The 17,500-nt window shown below is 39.0% G+C and overlaps 2 protein-coding genes across 7 annotated transcripts in view; one reads left to right on the forward strand and one right to left on the reverse strand.

Annotated features, from left to right (window-relative positions):
* Positions 1-7,677: 7,677 nt before the first annotated feature.
* Positions 7,678-9,483, reverse strand: ier5 (immediate early response 5). Its single transcript, XM_017477520.3, has one exon. The coding sequence runs from the start codon at positions 9,105-9,107 to the stop codon at positions 8,331-8,333; it is 777 nt and encodes a 258-aa protein (XP_017333009.1). The 5' UTR covers positions 9,108-9,483; the 3' UTR covers positions 7,678-8,330.
* A 4,368-nt stretch (positions 9,484-13,851) lies between these two features.
* stx6 (syntaxin 6) overlaps positions 13,852-17,500 on the forward strand; it is a 53,918-nt gene continuing 50,269 nt past the window's right edge. For 3 of the 6 annotated variants that reach the window (XM_053683418.1, XM_053683417.1, XM_053683416.1), the window contains exons 1-5: positions 13,852-14,045; positions 15,926-16,095; positions 16,196-16,290; positions 16,858-16,920; positions 17,068-17,196. In XM_053683418.1, coding sequence (XP_053539393.1) covers positions 14,011-14,045; positions 15,926-16,095; positions 16,196-16,290; positions 16,858-16,920; positions 17,068-17,196 — 492 coding nt within the window. In that variant the 5' untranslated portion in view covers positions 13,852-14,010. The remainder of the gene's footprint in view (positions 14,046-15,925; positions 16,096-16,195; positions 16,291-16,857; positions 16,921-17,067; positions 17,197-17,500) is intronic. The other 3 variants (XM_053683419.1, XM_053683420.1, XM_017477521.3) reach the window with 1 other exon arrangement.

Below are 17,500 nucleotides of genomic sequence, written 5' to 3' on the forward strand. Positions count from 1 at the left end.
GGTCACATGGTGCTGTTCTGTGATCACGTCTCCTGCCAATCTCCTTTAGAAGACACAGTGGGTGGTCTAAGGAGCTGCTAATTGTGCGCAGGTTTAAGCAGCAGTCACACCGGATTTCTGCCGTGTGAATTTCTTTGACAAGGTGGAGCAAAATTAGGTGATTATGGGCAGTCCTGGTGTGACCTGTCTCTGGAAAAGTAATGGTTCAGTGAACAGCTAACATAGTCAGCTTAGTCAGCTAGTTAGTGTTTTTTTGCGTGTGAAATCGTCAACCCAATCTTTCTAGACTGGAAAGTGCTCTTAGCGTGTTAAATAAAATGTATTAGTAGGCTAATTTGTATAGTTTGTTATATATGATTAGCTCCTGCTAATAAACTGGTAAAAATACACAGCGATGCCCACTGCATTACAGGAAGCATTCTCTTTACTGCTCTGTTTGAGGTCCTTCAGGCATGGTTGAATAACAGGGTGTCCTGAAATTGTAAAGATAAGCAGTTGACTTTTCTAAAAAAAAAAAAAAAAAAAAAAAAAGATGTAGCCCTGTGCTCTTGTTTTCTATTGGCCCACGCTTCCAAGATTGGCAGACTTGCAGGGTCAAAGTTAATCTAGACTAAATCGATGCCAAGGATGAGGTGGATTCTATCAGAAATGAATTGCTACCAGAAGTGAATTGCTTGACTCCTTAGCCCAAGCTTGAAGCATTCTTTCATTTGCAGTTTCTTGCCTATCTATGATCCTTTCCTTCATACTGAAATCCACAAGTCTCCTTAAGCATCTGTTGACTTGGCATATTATCAGGTCAGTTAGAATCCAAACCACTCCCTAGCCAGCCAGGACTGGGATTCCAAGAGACCATAATTGGTAGCCAGTTGTGGGCATCTGTTAACTGATACAGTAAACAGATAAGGGTAATTAGCATAATCCATCTATTATGGCATATGAACAGCCATTTGAATAAATGTGGTGGCTAACTCTACGTATGCAGGAGGATGCATGTGTTAGCATTCATCCTTAATGATTGATATTTGTTATGATAGGATACATTCAGCTGGCAGGTGGGAATAAACTATGATTGATTTGGGAGAATGCTGGTTAACAAGCTTTTAAAAAGGCAGCTGTTGACAACTGGTTTATGAGCCAAATGGGTGGTGTTACCATGAGGAAGGTGGGCAGACCTCATCAAGTGACTCCACTTCCCTCTACACATTAGGAAACTCTGTGGGAAACCCAAACATGTGGGTTAAGCCAAGTCCTGTGTTAGCATTAGCATAAGCTTTGTACACAGCCTTCAGAAAGTACAATTGAGCACAGACAGATACGTAAACATAAACTGACAGTATCTGTGTGTGTTGCCTGGGCAGTTAACAGGGTGGTGCAGTTCTGGGTTCTCTCTGGCAATCAATATGAAAAGGTGTGATATGAAATTAGGACACATGTTTTTGCTAGAAGAGAGAAGGATATAGGCTACCAACAAAGACATATTTATGAGAAAGTTATATCATAGGTTTATCACCTATTTACCTTTATGGGTCTTTTCCACAAAAAAATGGAAGTACGTAGACACAGTAAAATTATTTCCTTATTATAAACCTTATAGCCAATTGTATAGCACAGAAAATTTTTAATTTTCTCAATGAAAAGATTTTTCACTTCCAATCATCTTTCAAAATATCTCCTGAATGGTTGAGAATATTCAGCAATGAAGGATTTTATGCTGAATAAAGCATATAAATTCTTCCTGGAAGAATTATTTACAGCTGTCAGGGTAACTGATGTTAGTGTTGATGAGAAGCTAAATATGAACCTGATACTGTGTGTTTACTGATTCATATTTACCACACTACAGTTCATTTACAATCATTGCTTTACAAAATGGTAAAATTGTGGAAAGGTGGAAAAGTCAGTAAATATTTGATCACTGATTGCATCCTTTTTCTAATATTAGCTAACTGTATTTCCAGTTAAGTGAGAGCTAATGCTTGCAGTAAGTACGATTGATTAATCACTAATCACATGTGTAGTGAGTTTTATTATTACCGATTTATTTATTGTCAAATGTAGTTGACAGCATGGAGGTAGGGTAGTTTTTGTTTAGCATTGTAACATAATGGGACACTGCAAAAGCTACTCTTTGACTTGGCTAATGTTGTTTTTGTAGCTGAAGTAAAGTTAACCTGAGAAGGATCATTCTAGCAGCAAAAACCTGGAAGTGAAAGGGGCCCATTCATATTGTAGACACTTTTAACCAAAGCAACTTAGAAGTGAGTTAGAACCAAATCCAAGCATTTGAGCATCCAGTTGAGGATTAAGGATCTTTCTGAATTTTATCACTAATACCCACCACACATTCTGTCTCATCAAACACAACTGTTGATCAGTTTAGAAAACTAGCTTCAGTTACCAAGCAATAAAATCAAACACTTTCATCTCTATAACTTCCTCCTGGCATGTGGCCCTAATATAATCAAGCTGGTACAAACTCGCCTTAGTGAGTGTTGCTGTAGTGATACAATGTCGCCTTTGTGTTGTGGGATAGCATATATGCCAAGTTTAAACGACTTCACTGAAGTCATTACATCACATCATTTATAAACCAACCTAGGCCACTTAATATCAAATCGTTTTTTTAAATTATGTGATTTTTTTGAAGGCCATAATTCCTTTTTCATGGAAATATGAATGGAAAAGTGTGGGTTCCGGTTAAAAGATGCGTAATGGCGTGCTGAGTGCTGTCGTGTTTATTGTTGTGGCAGCTGCTGTACGTTACTAGGCCATTTATGCAGCACAGTGCGAGGCATGTTTTGTCTCCTAGTAACGTGGCAGCACGAAAACACTCGGCTCTCCTGTGTCAGACCGGCAATTCCGACCATATGAAACTCCTTTAGTCACTTAAAAAACGTCTAAACAAGAGTTACATTTTAAAGCAAATAGGCATTTTAGACTTAGTCCTGTTTCCTTAAATATATCTTATTACATAAACCCACAGTAAATCCAGTAGCTTGGTGGCTGGAAATTCAGTCTCTTCAATAAACAGTGATGGCAGCTCATGCTCCAAAGGTTGGATGTGTCATTGGGGTGGATTTTTCACTTGCGTGAGACAGCATGAGTGCACACATAATAACAGCGGGTGAAGCCGCTGGCAGAAACATTCCTTTTGCGGTAGTACTTTCAGACTTTAAAGTGGACTTTGAACCAGTTTTGGAGAAGTAACAGATCTGAAGTAAAGCATTAGGGTCTGGGTGCTTTTGTCTGTTGTAATCACAAGTACTTCCTTGTTTTCCAGTTAAGTAGAGTTTGATGTTTTCCAAGCTAGTATATAAGCTGATTTCACATGTAATCTAGAAATTTAGGACTTGGGGCAACAGGACCATTTCCTACATGCCCATTAAGAAGCTTTGTCTCGATTTGCACTTGTCAGTTTGCTGATTAAGAATTAAATTAGAACTTACTTCCAACTACAAAAACCTGGGCCTATTTGTAGAATATTGTGACCACCTGGATGGCATTAGTGGCCTGTGTGTGTATGTGTGTGTGTGTGTCTGAGCGAAAGAGAAAGACACAGAGAGAGCAAACTGGCTGACCCCTCCTCTGGAATGTAATGCTACTCCTCTCAGCAGCTCAGCATGTAACTGGTTCCTTGTAGAGCGCCGTTTAGTCCTGTCTTAACAGAATATGAGAAAAGTGCAGCAGCTATTTGTTCCTCAAGGACCATCTGTCTCATCCACTGGCTCTGTGCCATATTCTCGCTAAGCATGTCTGGGCTTGTAAGAGTGTACACGCACATACACTCTCACTCATCAGCTATGAAACCGTTGTGATTGCTAATGGCAGGTTCATATGTTGTGAATATATGAGTCATGGTATCTGCTCCCACCTTTTAGCCTGAAGGGCATTTTTTTTTTTACTCATCACACAGTTTAGACTGTGTGAATACATGTGGGAATTTGGTTTGAATCTTCATATCTATTCTTCGAGCAAGCCTGTGTCGTATGGCCAGTTACCCCTCCACCCCTTCCCCCTACACATACTCCTGTTTCAGGAAGCCTGCTACTGATCCCACGCTGGCATTTTTCCCAGGATACCCCTCCACCCTGACACCCATCCCCTTTTCTGCTCTGGCTCCCTCTGTCTTCCTCTGTCCCTCTGCCCTCCCCCACCCATCTCTTCCTCCTGTCCTCTGCCAGTTCCCAAGACAAACAAAGAGTTCAGTTTGTCTGTGCTCCAGCGGAGGTCACATGAAATGAATGGAGGGGCCAAAGCAAGGGCTTGTGCTCCTTCTCTTTCTCTCAGTCTTAGTATTTTTCTTTAAAGAATCACTTCACTGTTGTCTTTGTTATTCTCTCTCTCTCTCTGTGTGTGTATATGTGTGTGTGTGTGTGTGTGTGTGTGTGTGTGTGTGTGTGTGTGTGTGTGTGTGTGTGTGTGTGTGTGTGTGTGTGTGTGTGTGTGTGTGTGTGTGTGTGTGTGTGTTCGGTGGTGAAAGGGGGTGGTTAGGTATAGGGTGTAAAGCTCCAGTGACTACCTGTAGGTTTCAAAGTGAAGTTCACTTCAGCATATTAATCTTTTTACACCTTAAAATATATTTGATTTTTTTTTTTAATTTATTTTGTTTACCTTGAAACCTAACAAGTCTAAAATGTGGTAGCTTAATTTATGTAATAACATATGTTGAGCACATTAGTTGGTTATGTGCATTAATACTAAGGAAAACAAATTAGTATATGACCATGTAGCCAGATGTGTTTGCACCCTCAATGAAAAATTGATTAACGTTTAGGCTATAAGCTATGGTGTTTGCCTTGCATCGCATGTAAAAGATTTTATTTGCGTCTGGCTAGCGTCTATAACTTCTCTTGATATGTACAACTGACCACACGTTGGTCACTTAGCAGTGTTATGTGATGGCTTTGTGTTGGACTTTATTTTACTCCATTTTGTTAGTGTTTCCACTTAGTAAAAATTGTTCTATCATAAATCTATCGTTTGATTTGTGTGTATTAAAGCCAGCGGTGGGATTCAGACTGAGGAGTTTGTGCTGTATACAGCATCAGGATGTATCACTCTACCATAGAGCATGTTAAGACATAGTTAAAATGCTCTTGAGTGGTGCAACAGAAAATCATTCATCTATCACTGGAAGATTGTAAGTTTGAATCCTGACGATGCAACAGCCATTTGTGGTCGGGAGTCTAGAGAGCAAAACTGGCCATGCACTCTACCCTGTCAATCAGAGCGTCGCAAACCAATCATGGGCGTCTGTGAGCTAATGTATGCAGAAGGGGGTAGATAGCACTTTCTTCCGAGTGTTACACTGTACTGTGATGCAGCATAAGCATTTGGCTGAATGCGTGTTATGATGACGTCACATGCCGCATCTTTTCCCAAATCTGTGGAAAATCTGCGGTAATTTTGAAAATTACAGGCTGCTCCGAATATTGCTTGTTTTTGTGTTAATTTCTGGGCTTACAAAACCTGAAATCCTTGAGGGACTGGATAATCAAAAAAAAAGCTGCATACCAAATGACAACTTTTATTTTACTTTTATTTTATTTATATATATATATATATATAAAGGGGATGGATGTTAACTGGTCATGGTGTCCACACAAAGCTGATCTGGGCGGACACTGACTCCATTAAACAATCTTAATGCTTTATTTGATGGTGTCACATGTCTTTACTTTAGCTTTCAGGCTGTTTATCGAAACCAAACATCTCACTGTAGACTGTTGGCCTTCTTTCTAATAAATAAGAATGAAGATTTGTGTATTTTGTGTGATGTGTAGGACAACCAGAATTATCATCTGCTTCTTGGAAAACTTCATTTGGTTTAAGGTTGGTAACTGATTGATGAGCTAAATGATTAATTTGCTCAATTCAGAGACCAGCATTAGGATATCCATCTTGTTAGAGAGGAATGGAGTTGTTTCTTTACTTTTCTTTTTTCGCAGAACAAAAGCTCTGTTCGGGCAGATCTTGTCTCTACATGTTTACAGGCGGATGTTTGCTTTGGACTGCTCCCAGTTCCTCTTACGGAAGGAGGGCGCAACCAGTGACCACATTAAAACAGGCACACACAGAAGCTCCTGGTGTATAATTAATCATTCATAGCACCTAAAATAACTTGATGTTTTTGAAGTCATTTCATCTTAATGTGTATTTTAACCCAAAACTGGGTGACTCATTTGCTACATATTTTGGGTTATTTTCAAAAAAGTGTTGCACAAGTGTGGTTTATATCATGTGAAACTTACTCCAACATTTCTCCACTTCCACCCAACATTCCAGACACACATGTGCTCCTGCTGTGGATATCGCCAGGAAACACTTTCACAATCATACTTGTTTCCCCCCTCTCTTCCTTCCAGGAATGTGGGAGTAAAAAAGAAGAGGAGGGGGAAGAGTCTGGTGAAGGAGAGGGACAGCTGCATGTGTTTAGCCTGGCTCAGGCATGTACTCACATGCACCTTCTTTCCAGTGTTCCAGTGTGTGCATCAAGCAAACCACAGCAACTACATCACGAACAGTCATAAATTATACATCCTAAAGTGGATGACATGTGAGGACCATCTTGTCCAACCCGACTGACGTCATGGCTGCTGGAAGCTAGCTTTTCTGGGCCTAAAGTGCTACAAGACACTACAAAAAAATAAATGAATCACTAGTATCTGATTAGTTTACAAGTTCCCAAAGAAGCATGATGCAGTCGTTCCTACTTGAGCTCAGCCTCTGAAAGTGTAGTGCTGACATGTTGTAGTCAGCTGACTTAGAATTTGACTGACCCATATTTTGCACAGAGCCAAAACAACAGCAACTTAATCATGCTTCTGGGTTTTTCCTCCAGGGACACACCTATATCCATGTGAAAGAATGTAGCCATACAGGATATGAGGCCATGTTTGAAAAAATAGTGTTTGTAAATATCTACTCACTCAGTGGATAAGAATTGCATGTTGAATGATGTATGATACTAGAAATGATGTCTATATCTATGTGAGCTGAGCCACAGCAATCCAGAATAATTTTTAATTCTTAACATTAATTCATCAGTGATTATTGTTATTACAGTAGTAGCAGTTCATAAATCTTACTACTGCTGTATATAAATTCCTAAAACCTGACATACACACTTTGACTTCTGAGGAATGGCCTTAGTGTTTTATATCACACTAAACAGGCAACGTTAAGATGTGTCTTGGAGCCTAGATTGATTCGAATTCCTGCATACCATGCATTCTTCAGGGCACAATGGCTCATTTTACAAGGAGTAAAAATGGACTGAAGACTGAATGTGTTTCAGTTTCAGCACTTAACAGTCTAGTTCTTATCTCACCACTGTCTTCCTCTTATGGTTAGTTCTGCTTGTTTTAAAAGGAAGTGTGGGAGTCCAAGTGCATGTCAGGTTGCATTCAATGGCTGGAAGTTTCAGTTTGTTCCGCATGTAGGGGACTATCTGATCTTCCTAAAGATACTATAGATAAGAGGGGAAATGCTCATGTTTGTCTGAGTCATATTCTCATCACATTAATCATAAACAAGTGACAGATATCTAAACTTGCAATCCTTCTGACATAAGGAAGGTGTTTAAGTTCACTGCCAGGAAATTTGCTAGAAACACTAATGAAGCTTTTTAATGGGTCATTTTGATTTGAAATAAAGAGAGAAAAGGAAAGGAGCTCATTTCACATTTTTTAATACGTGACCATCACGTAATAGTCAGAATAGTAAATACCAAAATACATAGATTCATAATGCAACATTGAAAACAATATGTACAGGAACAATGTTACAAATGTACAAGTCTTTATAAAACAAAGACGGTCTTGCAGACTCTTGGTTTGTAGGCAGTTCTTACATCAGTGTAACATTTTCATTTGTACAAAAGTATTTAGCATAACACTTCACACTAATGATCACCATCCACTGCTGACTGTTGGTTAAATTCAACTGAGCCCACAAATGGTGAAAAAAAGTTTAGTTCCGTTCAATGACGTCACTTCCGTTGACGTCGTAATTCTCTGTAGTAGCACCAACACGTTAACATTCCTCGGGTTTACAACACGGGCCGTGTACCAAATGGCTCCTTAGTCCCCTTATGAGTAAACCACATAGTGCATATAATAAAATGAGCATACAGTGCACTACACAGAAGCTGATTTGGGACTGGGCCGAGGTGAAAACGCTGCAGGCCGGGTTTGTACTCGATAGCACCGCGCGTGTGTTGGGGGAAGTCCCGTAACCACGTGTTTTAGAGTAACCCAGAACAGAAATACAACAGAAACCCCCGCGTGTGAATACTTGTAAAGTCTCAAACATGGTTTCCTTTCCCCTTAAAACGCAACGATAGCGGTGCTCCAGGGGTTGAGATTCTTTAGCATTTGGTCACAGCAGATTTGGCCCGAGTCACCGGCGTCCTCTTGGGTGTCCTCTTTCGCGCTGTCTTTGCTCAAAAGTCCGGAAAAACTAGACCCGAAAATGGTGATGAGGTTTGACACGTTGCTTGTGTCCATCTCCTCGCTTTCCTCCTGATTCGAGGAGGTTTTTTTAGTCCGTTTTAGAGGAGAGTCAGTGGCGGCTGGTGACTTCTCAGCGCTCCGTTTCCTGTTTGAACAGGCTGCGGGTTTCGGGGGCTGCTCTGAACTCCCTTCCGTCCCCAAAACTGCATCAGTTTCACGGTCCAAAGAGCCCACCTGGGTTGTTTTAGATTCACACGGAGTGTCACTACTGACCACGGGAGACTCTGTCGATGACGGAGAAACATCAACCGTCAGATTAACGTTAGAGTCCAGTGGAGAATCAGCCTGTGACTGGCTCTCAGCACACCCAGCGCTCTCGGGCTGCTCGGGCCGATCACACTCCGCCGGGGTCGGTAAGGACTCCTTCTCCTGTACGCCCTCCGTGAGCTCCCACTCTTTGGTCTCTCCGTGCGGGCCATTCAGACAGACTCCACCGTAGTAGTCACTCAGGTAAACCTGGCGGGCGCTTCGGAGGACCAGAGACACGAGCAGGTTCTTGTGCAGCTTGATGCCTCCACGCTGGACCCGGGAGTTGTAAATTTTCCCCAAGGAGATGCTCATGATCCGGTGCGCCTCCACTTTGTATTCCATGATGGGATCGATTAAAAAAAAAAAAGGCTCCAAAAATTCAAATGTTTCAAAGTTCAACTCAGTTCAGACTCGACCCGCTTTATTCTCGACCGACTTAGATTCTTATCTAAACATTATCCACGGCAAAATAGTTACTAAAACCTCTACAGCGCCAAAAATAACTCCCGATAGACAGTCACAACGAAATCAACTGTTTCAGGAGGACTTCTTGTTCTACTAGGCAGATGCGGATTCTTGTTGCTTTCGGTTTTCACAGGATATCATCACTAAAACCTTAATGTTGTTATTTTTGGGTGATAATTCGAAATGAAATTACCTCCCTTTTTTCTCTCACGCAACCAACAACAGCCTAGAGAGGAATGAGACCGTTTCTATTTTTAGCCCCCTTTTATACACCAACGTAACCACGGACGCGAGCCAATCACTTCACGAGATAAACAATACCAACGTTCGGATTTCCGCCCCGCCAAATCAACATGGACCAATAGGAACGCGATATGCAAATGAGACAGATTTAAATACGAGCGTGGAAAATAATTTAAAGAGACAGGAATGTTTTTAGGACGAGGAACTAAAATAATGATACTAGTAAATAAAAAACTACAACGAATAAAATAAAATAATAGAATGAAAAGCCGCCACATATTGATTAATACTGCGTTATTACTCAACGGACGGACTCAGACAACGATTGTAGGCAACATTACAGAGATTAGCCACGTTTAAAATACTAATCAATATGTTTCAAGGTTTAATGATGATTTCAGGACAGCAATGATAATAAATCTGTAATGTATTATTTCATTATATTGTTATTACTCACAGACAAGCACAGCACATATGTAGCTTATAAGGACTTCTTTTAAATTAATAAGTTTACAAATAACCAACGGTTATAAAATGTGACGTTATGTAGCCTGTGATGATGACACTTGATGTTTTAGATGTACTGAAGATGAAGAAATAATTGTAGGTCAATTGTATTTTGTTTTAGGTATGTCGAGATTAAAATTCTCTCTTCTCCTTTAAATTTTCCCCCTCTAACTTCCTGGACTGATGTAATGGTTTGTGTCTGCTACAGCACAGTCACGTGACCGCTATTGTGCAAACCCCGACGGTGGAAATGTGAATGGAGCCGTTAGTAGTGTAGAGGGGGAGGGGAGACATGGGATTCTGTTTTTAAGAGACAGTTAGCCCAATGTGACACTCACTAAACAAATAAAGGCGAAACAAGGTTCACGAAGACTAGTTAAATCCAAATCAAGGCACAAGGCAAACTTATCACTTATAATTAGAGGTTATTTTCGCTCGGATCAGATAGGGCGCAAACAAAAACAGACAGAATGACGTAATAGGCTTTTAAACGCAGTGCTTGTTTACATACGTCATTGATTAAAGGCAGACTACAACTTTATACTCCAACAACATTACGTACAAAGTCTCCCCTTTCCTGTGTTAAAGTAAATTCCAAAAAGGCAGTGGATGAAAACAGCCCATATGAAACGCACACATAAATACATCCATTCATCCATGTTGAGTAAGTGCTTTATCCTGGTCAGTGCCTAAGTGGATCAAAGGTTTTGGGAACATTAAGTATTAGGCAAGAATACATCAGAATACACACAAATACATCAGAATACACACACACCTTCTCTCTCTCTCTCTCTCTCTCTCTCTCTCTCTCTCTCTCTCTCTCTCACATACACACACACACACTCATTCACACGTAAGGGCATTTTTTGGAGGTTGGAGAAAATTTGGAGGAAACCTATGTGGACATGGGGAGAACATGTGATACAACACACAGACAGTAACCTGAGCTCACAATCGTACCAGGGAGCCTGTGAAGCAGGCTCTACCTGAAGGCTCTACCTTCAGTGTGACCATTCTGCCAAATATAACTATGGCCTACAATAAAAAAGTATAGGTGTATAACTGTCATTTACTGTACATCAACATTACATATGTCAATGATGTGCATGGCTAAAAACGGACCGGTGACAAAGGAAAAAATGGTGTTGTTGTTATGATGTAGGAAGCATTGTGCTGGCATGGTTTGTGTCCACTTTTCCATTTTGTGGAATGCATCACTGCAAATCAATCCAAAGTTCTTCTAACTGATCTTCTTTACCTTAAGATGAAGCATTTCTTTCCTCATGGGCGGGGTCTCATCCAGGATGACTCCGTCCCCATATACAGGGCACGAGGGCTCACTGAATGGTTTGAATAGGCTGAAAATTATGAAAATCATTTGCTATGGCCTTCACAGTCACCAGTCATCTCAACCCAACTGAACACCTATGGGCGATTTTGGAGTGATGTGTTAGACAGTGCTCTCCACCAGCATCACCAAAACACCAACTGAATGAAAAATCCTTTGGAAGAATGGTTTTATTGCTCCAGAATAGTTCCAGAGACCTGTAGAATCAATGCACCGAAGCTGACCTGGTGGCTTGTGGTAGCACAACACCTTAATGACACATTTAATGTTGTTTTATTTCCTGTAATTTTCACTTGTGTGTATATACAATTTTTAAAAAGTAGACTATCAGCATTGTTATACATGCATTATAAACCTATGATCAGTATTTATAATAAACAGTCATTCTGGTGCTAATATGGAGTAGTTTACATATGACTACAATTTCTTCGTTCATGTATTAATGCCAATACTTTCTAAATGAAACACCAAGTAAGTATTACTTGATGTTGCATCATTCATTTGAAAATGATCCAGTCTAGAAGGTTCTTCAGGCATAACTTCTGTGTACTGCTTACCTTCTGCTTTCATTACTAATGCCAACTGCCAATGTGTAATATTAGGCATATATAAAATACAGTGTCAGAATATTTCAGCACTAAATGAGTGATCACTGAATTTTCTTTTCTTTCATCTGATCCTGTTCTGGGTCGCCACAGTAGATCACCGCCTGCATATTTTGATTCTGACACAAGTTTTACATCTGATGCAATTTCTGACGCAACTCTCTGCATTGTCCAGGCTTTGGACCGGCACTGAGGGTGCACTGGCTCATGCAACTCTCCAGTGGCTGGGGTTGGTTCCTTGACTGGGAATAAAACATGGGCTGTGGTGATGAGAGTGCCACCTGCTAGTCCACCAGGGAACCTTGAGATTAACAGCCATATTGTGTGTAACACCTACACAATGGAGTTAAACTTTGCCTAAGGATACATTAATCATGTCTGTTGGAGGTTTTATTTGGCTTTTCAATTAATTGAATAGGTGATATTCAAGACAAAGTAATCAGCAACTGCTGCTGGGTAGTGGTGTAGGTATCGCAGTTAATGAGTGAGCAATATGAATAATTAAATTATTTTAAGCACTGCAGTTAATAATTCACTAGGACAGACATGATGACACAGACTTTCAGTAATGGAGTTAGATGTGTCATTTCATGACTATTTGAAAAGATCTCTCTGAGGAAGCTGTTCAAGCTTTATGCAAGCAAATTTCCCAGTATTACTAATACTGCTTCGTTTTTACCTAAATGCCAAATACAGATACTACAGATACAGTAAATACTAAAACACATAGACTCATAGTGCACATTGAAAATAATATGTATAGGAAGAATATTACAAATGTACAACAATATAAAATTTACATCTTTATAAAACACAGATATCTAGGAGAAAACAATACCCCCTACCTTGCAGACTCTTGGTTTATAGGCAGTTCTAAACATCAGTGTAAAATGTTTTTATCAAAGTAATAAATGTAATTAATTAATTTAATTAGCCTAACACTTCATACAAATACTCACAATCCACCATAAGCTTCTAATTTGCTGGTTAAACTGAATTCAGCCCACTAATGTTGCATGGACTCGAGTTGAAATGGTGATTTCTTCATTAGACATGTCATGATTTGTTTTAAATGCAAGAAAACAGACAGATAAAGCTTTATGCCTGTACAGGCATGTCATCACTTGTTCTAAATCTTTTTTTCAGCAGCTGTATTCTTTCTATGTTCATTTTATTTTAAGTAGTAATTAACTGTATCAAAAAAAAACAAACAAACCAGGAAACATGAAATTTAATATTGCATTGGTTATTAGAATGCTGGTAAATTGTGTCTTACTTTGACAACAGAATATCCACAAAATGTTTTCACAAAGTGTCTCATTCCGTCTTTCAGAGTTGGAAAGGCAGTTTCACAAAATAATATTTACCAAGCATTTCTAAAATTTCATTCCGTATCCAATTTTTCTAAACCTCCCCAAATACCCTATAGCTAGCTAAACAGACAGACAGACAGACATCAAATTTGATATAGTTTTTGTTTGTTTTTAGAACATTGTTGTTTAGTATCTTACTTTAACAACAGAACATTCACAAAGTGTTTTCTAATTTTTCATTATATTTTCCAAACCTGCGAGACACCCAGTAGGCAAGACAGACAGACACACAGATAGACAGACACACAGATAGACAGACACACAGATAGACAGACAGACTGTCACTCGCATGTAGAATGTAAGTAAGACAAGTCACACAGACACACAGAAAGCGAGATTATAGAGAGAGAGAGACGTATAAAGATATACATTTTTTTGTAAACATTTGTATCTTGTTTTGACCACAGAACATCAACAAAACGTTTTCTAAATCTTCCATTTCCCAAACTTGCATAGAAAGAAAGAAGGAATACTTTCTGACCTCTGACCCGGATGTAGAATCTGTGTGAGTAATGGCGTTGCAGTAGAGTGGGCTTCTGTTTCTCATGTAAACAACACACACACACACACACACACACACACACCTATCTATCTACCTACCTACCTATCTGCTTGTTCATGATACTGACAGGACACACGAGAAGAATAGCCGAATTTCAGGACATGTCTTTTTCGCATAAAGGGTCTTTAATGTGAACAGCGCAATGTCGATGGAAGACCCGTTTTTTGTTGTGAAAGGGTGAGTATTTCCTCTGTCCGAGCTGATTGTGTCATAGAACAATAGCGTTAGCAAGCTAGCTGTAGCAACAGCTAATAAGATTAAATGTGTCCTTGAAGCTAACTAGCTACCTAAACGTAACACTATCAAATACTCACATTAACCACACGCACTGGCTGTATTGATGTATCTACCTACTATTTCTCCGTGGATTAAAATGTACGGATATGAAATAAAAACAAACGGAGGAACACCTGAGCTTAGCCTTTAGCCACACAGCTATCGAACAGTTGATCTATCTAGATGATCCATCGTGTTTCTTGTTTCATTTGAGCATCAGCTACACGTGCATGTTAACGTCCAAACTCTGTTTCGTGTTTATTTAGTCGTGAAGTTTGAATGCAGACTGACAAAAGAAGCTTAGTACATCGCTAATTAACTAACAGCATCATCTAACATCATCATCTCTGTCTGAAGGAAAATAAGAAACAAGTTCATATTTACACTTTAACAGTAAACTTATAGATTGGGCAAAAATTAAATGAAGTTTTTCCTTAGTGATCTATGTGTTGCCACTTTTCTGTCTGGATACTGACATTAGATCCTGACTATCAGCTGATATATGATACTGATATGTAAGGAATAAAACATGACCGGGCGTGGTGTTATAAGAAAATTTTCAATGATTATATGGTGTTCTGTCGTCCAACTCAATACTTCAGGGTGCAGTTACCCTAAAGTTGATTATTTTCCTATAACATCATGCTTTGAAGTGTTTACTTTCTCTTATTCCACAGTAATTTTCCAGTGATTGTATCTTTCTGTTTATTAAAGAAAATACTTTCTAATCGCTAGTTACGTTTAATGTTGTGGAATGTCCACCAAACGAGTTAGTTCCTATTATCACTTACATTATAGCAGCTAAACAGTTGTCCCCTCACCGGCCTCTCTCTTTCTCTCTCTCGCAGGCAATTAGAGAAAAAACGCACACACACAAACCAAATACAATACGAATGCAGCTTGTGATGTTACTGAGAAACCAGAAAGCACAAACTCCTCTTTCCTGATGCCTTTTCTGTGATGGAAAACTTACTTTTGGAAAGTGTTGATTTTGGAGACCTCTTCCATAAATGTTAAATAAACACTTCGTTACAGAAAATGTTACCATATCAACGATTAGACATTTTTTTGTGTCTCTGTTTTAGGTGTTACTGTAGAAATTGTAGATTTGCCTTGCAGCTGCAGTACTGTTAGGGTTGCTGTTATAGAAAATTAATCAACACCTTCTGATGATGGTATAAGATACTTGTATGACACTGACATCCTTATAGTAACAAAGCCTTCCCTTGAAACCTCTGTGAAAGCTCCTGTTCTTCAAAACATCAGATTTTGTGTCCCTTATTTATATGTAAGATATGAATTATGTGTTATGTAATTTGTCAAAATACAGTGGATATGATCAGAAAATATTTCACATACAAGCTGATGTCAATCGAGTGTATTAGGTAAGTATCGCATCAGTAGTTATTTAAAAGGCATGGGTGGACACCTCACAGTAAAGTAGCTTCTCTTGTCAAAGTATTCTTCTTCTTCTTCTTCTTCTTCTTCTTCTTATTATTATTATTATTATTATTATTATGCTAAACATCAGTGGTCTAGCTGCAGCAAAAATCATGTTCAGTGATGTAACTATAGGCCTATGTTCAGTGATTTTTGACAATTATAGTCCTATGATCAGTCATGTAAGATACAGCATAAAAGATGTTAGTAGGTCAGAACTATGTAGTACTGGTACCCAGGTTCCAGTCTCTGTTTTCTTTGTAACAATTTTAATTTTTTTTTGTTTTGTTTTGTTTTTGAACACTTCTTACTTCTACTGAATAATGTTCCCTATGCATTAGGGAGGTCCAGAAGGCTGTGAACACTGCCCAGGGTCTGTATCAGCGATGGACCGAGCTGCTGCAGGATCCTGGCAGTGCCACGAAGGAGGAGATCGACTGGACCACCAATGAGCTGAGGAACAGCTTGAGGTCTATTGAGTGGGATCTGGAGGACTTGGATGAGACCATTAATATCCTTATAATGCTCTACATGTTATGTTTGTCATATTGCTAATGATCATGCTGCTTATACATGCTATGTTTATGCAGTACCTTAACAGTGACTTTCACGTATTGTGGAAGCAAATCCACGGAAGTTCAATCTTGATTCTGTGGAGCTGAACAAGCGGAAAGCTTTCATCACCAGCACAAGGCAGACTGTCAAGGTGAGTTCCTCACACTATACTACAAATCTATTCAGACTTGTTTGCATCAATACTTTACTTTTAAGACATGCATTTTTATATTCAGTTAGTTTTATATGTAAGTAGTTAGCGCTCAAGTGGTGTTCTCTTGAGTCTGTAAGGTTATGATATTCTCCATGTAGTGTGCATATATAGTGGATATGAAGCCATTTGAGATTCAGTGTCACTGTTTGTTGGAAGAGCTTAACTAGAAACTAAAGATGTAAATGTTAAAATATACTTAAATATGTTGGTAAATAAATAGATAGGAATCACAAATTACAGTTTGTGATACATTAATGAATAAATTTGTCACCTTTTGTAGTCCACGATAGAAATAATTAGGTATGTGATCATATTTATTCTTTCTGCAATGTAAAATAAGTAATTATGTAATTTACATAATTACATTTTGAATACTAAATTTTTAAAATAATACAAATTTGTGTATCTTTTAAATGATTTTTACCTGGCCCTGTTGGGTATTATGTGTCTGAAATGGGAACCATTTTTACTCTAGTAAATGTCATTATCAATTTTATTTTTCAGGAGATGAAAGATCAAATGGCAAGCCCAATGGCCATGTCCCAGTCTGACAAGAAAAGCAGGAAGGTATGTACCAAGCTAAAGCTCAGTTCCAAGCTAATCAAATTGTTTTCTGATTCTGTGGATAGTGGTACACAAGTTTATTCCTCATTATTGTAAGGTTTTGGTGTTGTGTGTAAATCAAACGAGTGTGATGTCTGCTTTCTGTGTTAGACTCTGATGGGAGATGGAGGGTCTCGTGGACCGATCTGGCAACCAGGAGGAGATAAATACACACGTCTGGACAGAGAACTGCAATCAGCCAACTCTCAATTGATTGAGGAGCAACAAACTCAGCAGCAGGTAATAAAGAACACAGTATGGAGAACATGTTTGTGAGGTGATGGTTTGTATTTTACCAACCTTTAACTTTGTTAATCCTGTATTGGAGAATATTTGTAAAAAGTAGTTACTCTAGGAATCCATACAGGTTATTACTTGCTTGCATATGCATTTACATTTATTCATTTAGCAGACGCTTTTATCCAAAGTGACTTACAAATGAGAAAATACAAGCAAAGTATGCATCAAACCATAAACTGCATGTAAGTAAACCAGAGGTTGTCAACTGGTTGATCGTGGTCCAGATGTGAACCCAGCATAGTAT

Source organism: Ictalurus punctatus, chromosome 10 (genome assembly GCF_001660625.3).
Source record: "Ictalurus punctatus breed USDA103 chromosome 10, Coco_2.0, whole genome shotgun sequence".
In the NCBI taxonomy this organism is placed as follows: domain Eukaryota; kingdom Metazoa; phylum Chordata; class Actinopteri; order Siluriformes; family Ictaluridae; genus Ictalurus; species Ictalurus punctatus.

Coding starts and splice junctions, on each gene's coding strand:
- ier5 (XM_017477520.3), bottom strand. CDS start 9,107: ATGGAATACAAAGTGGAGGCGCACCGGATCATGAGCATCTCCTTGGGG.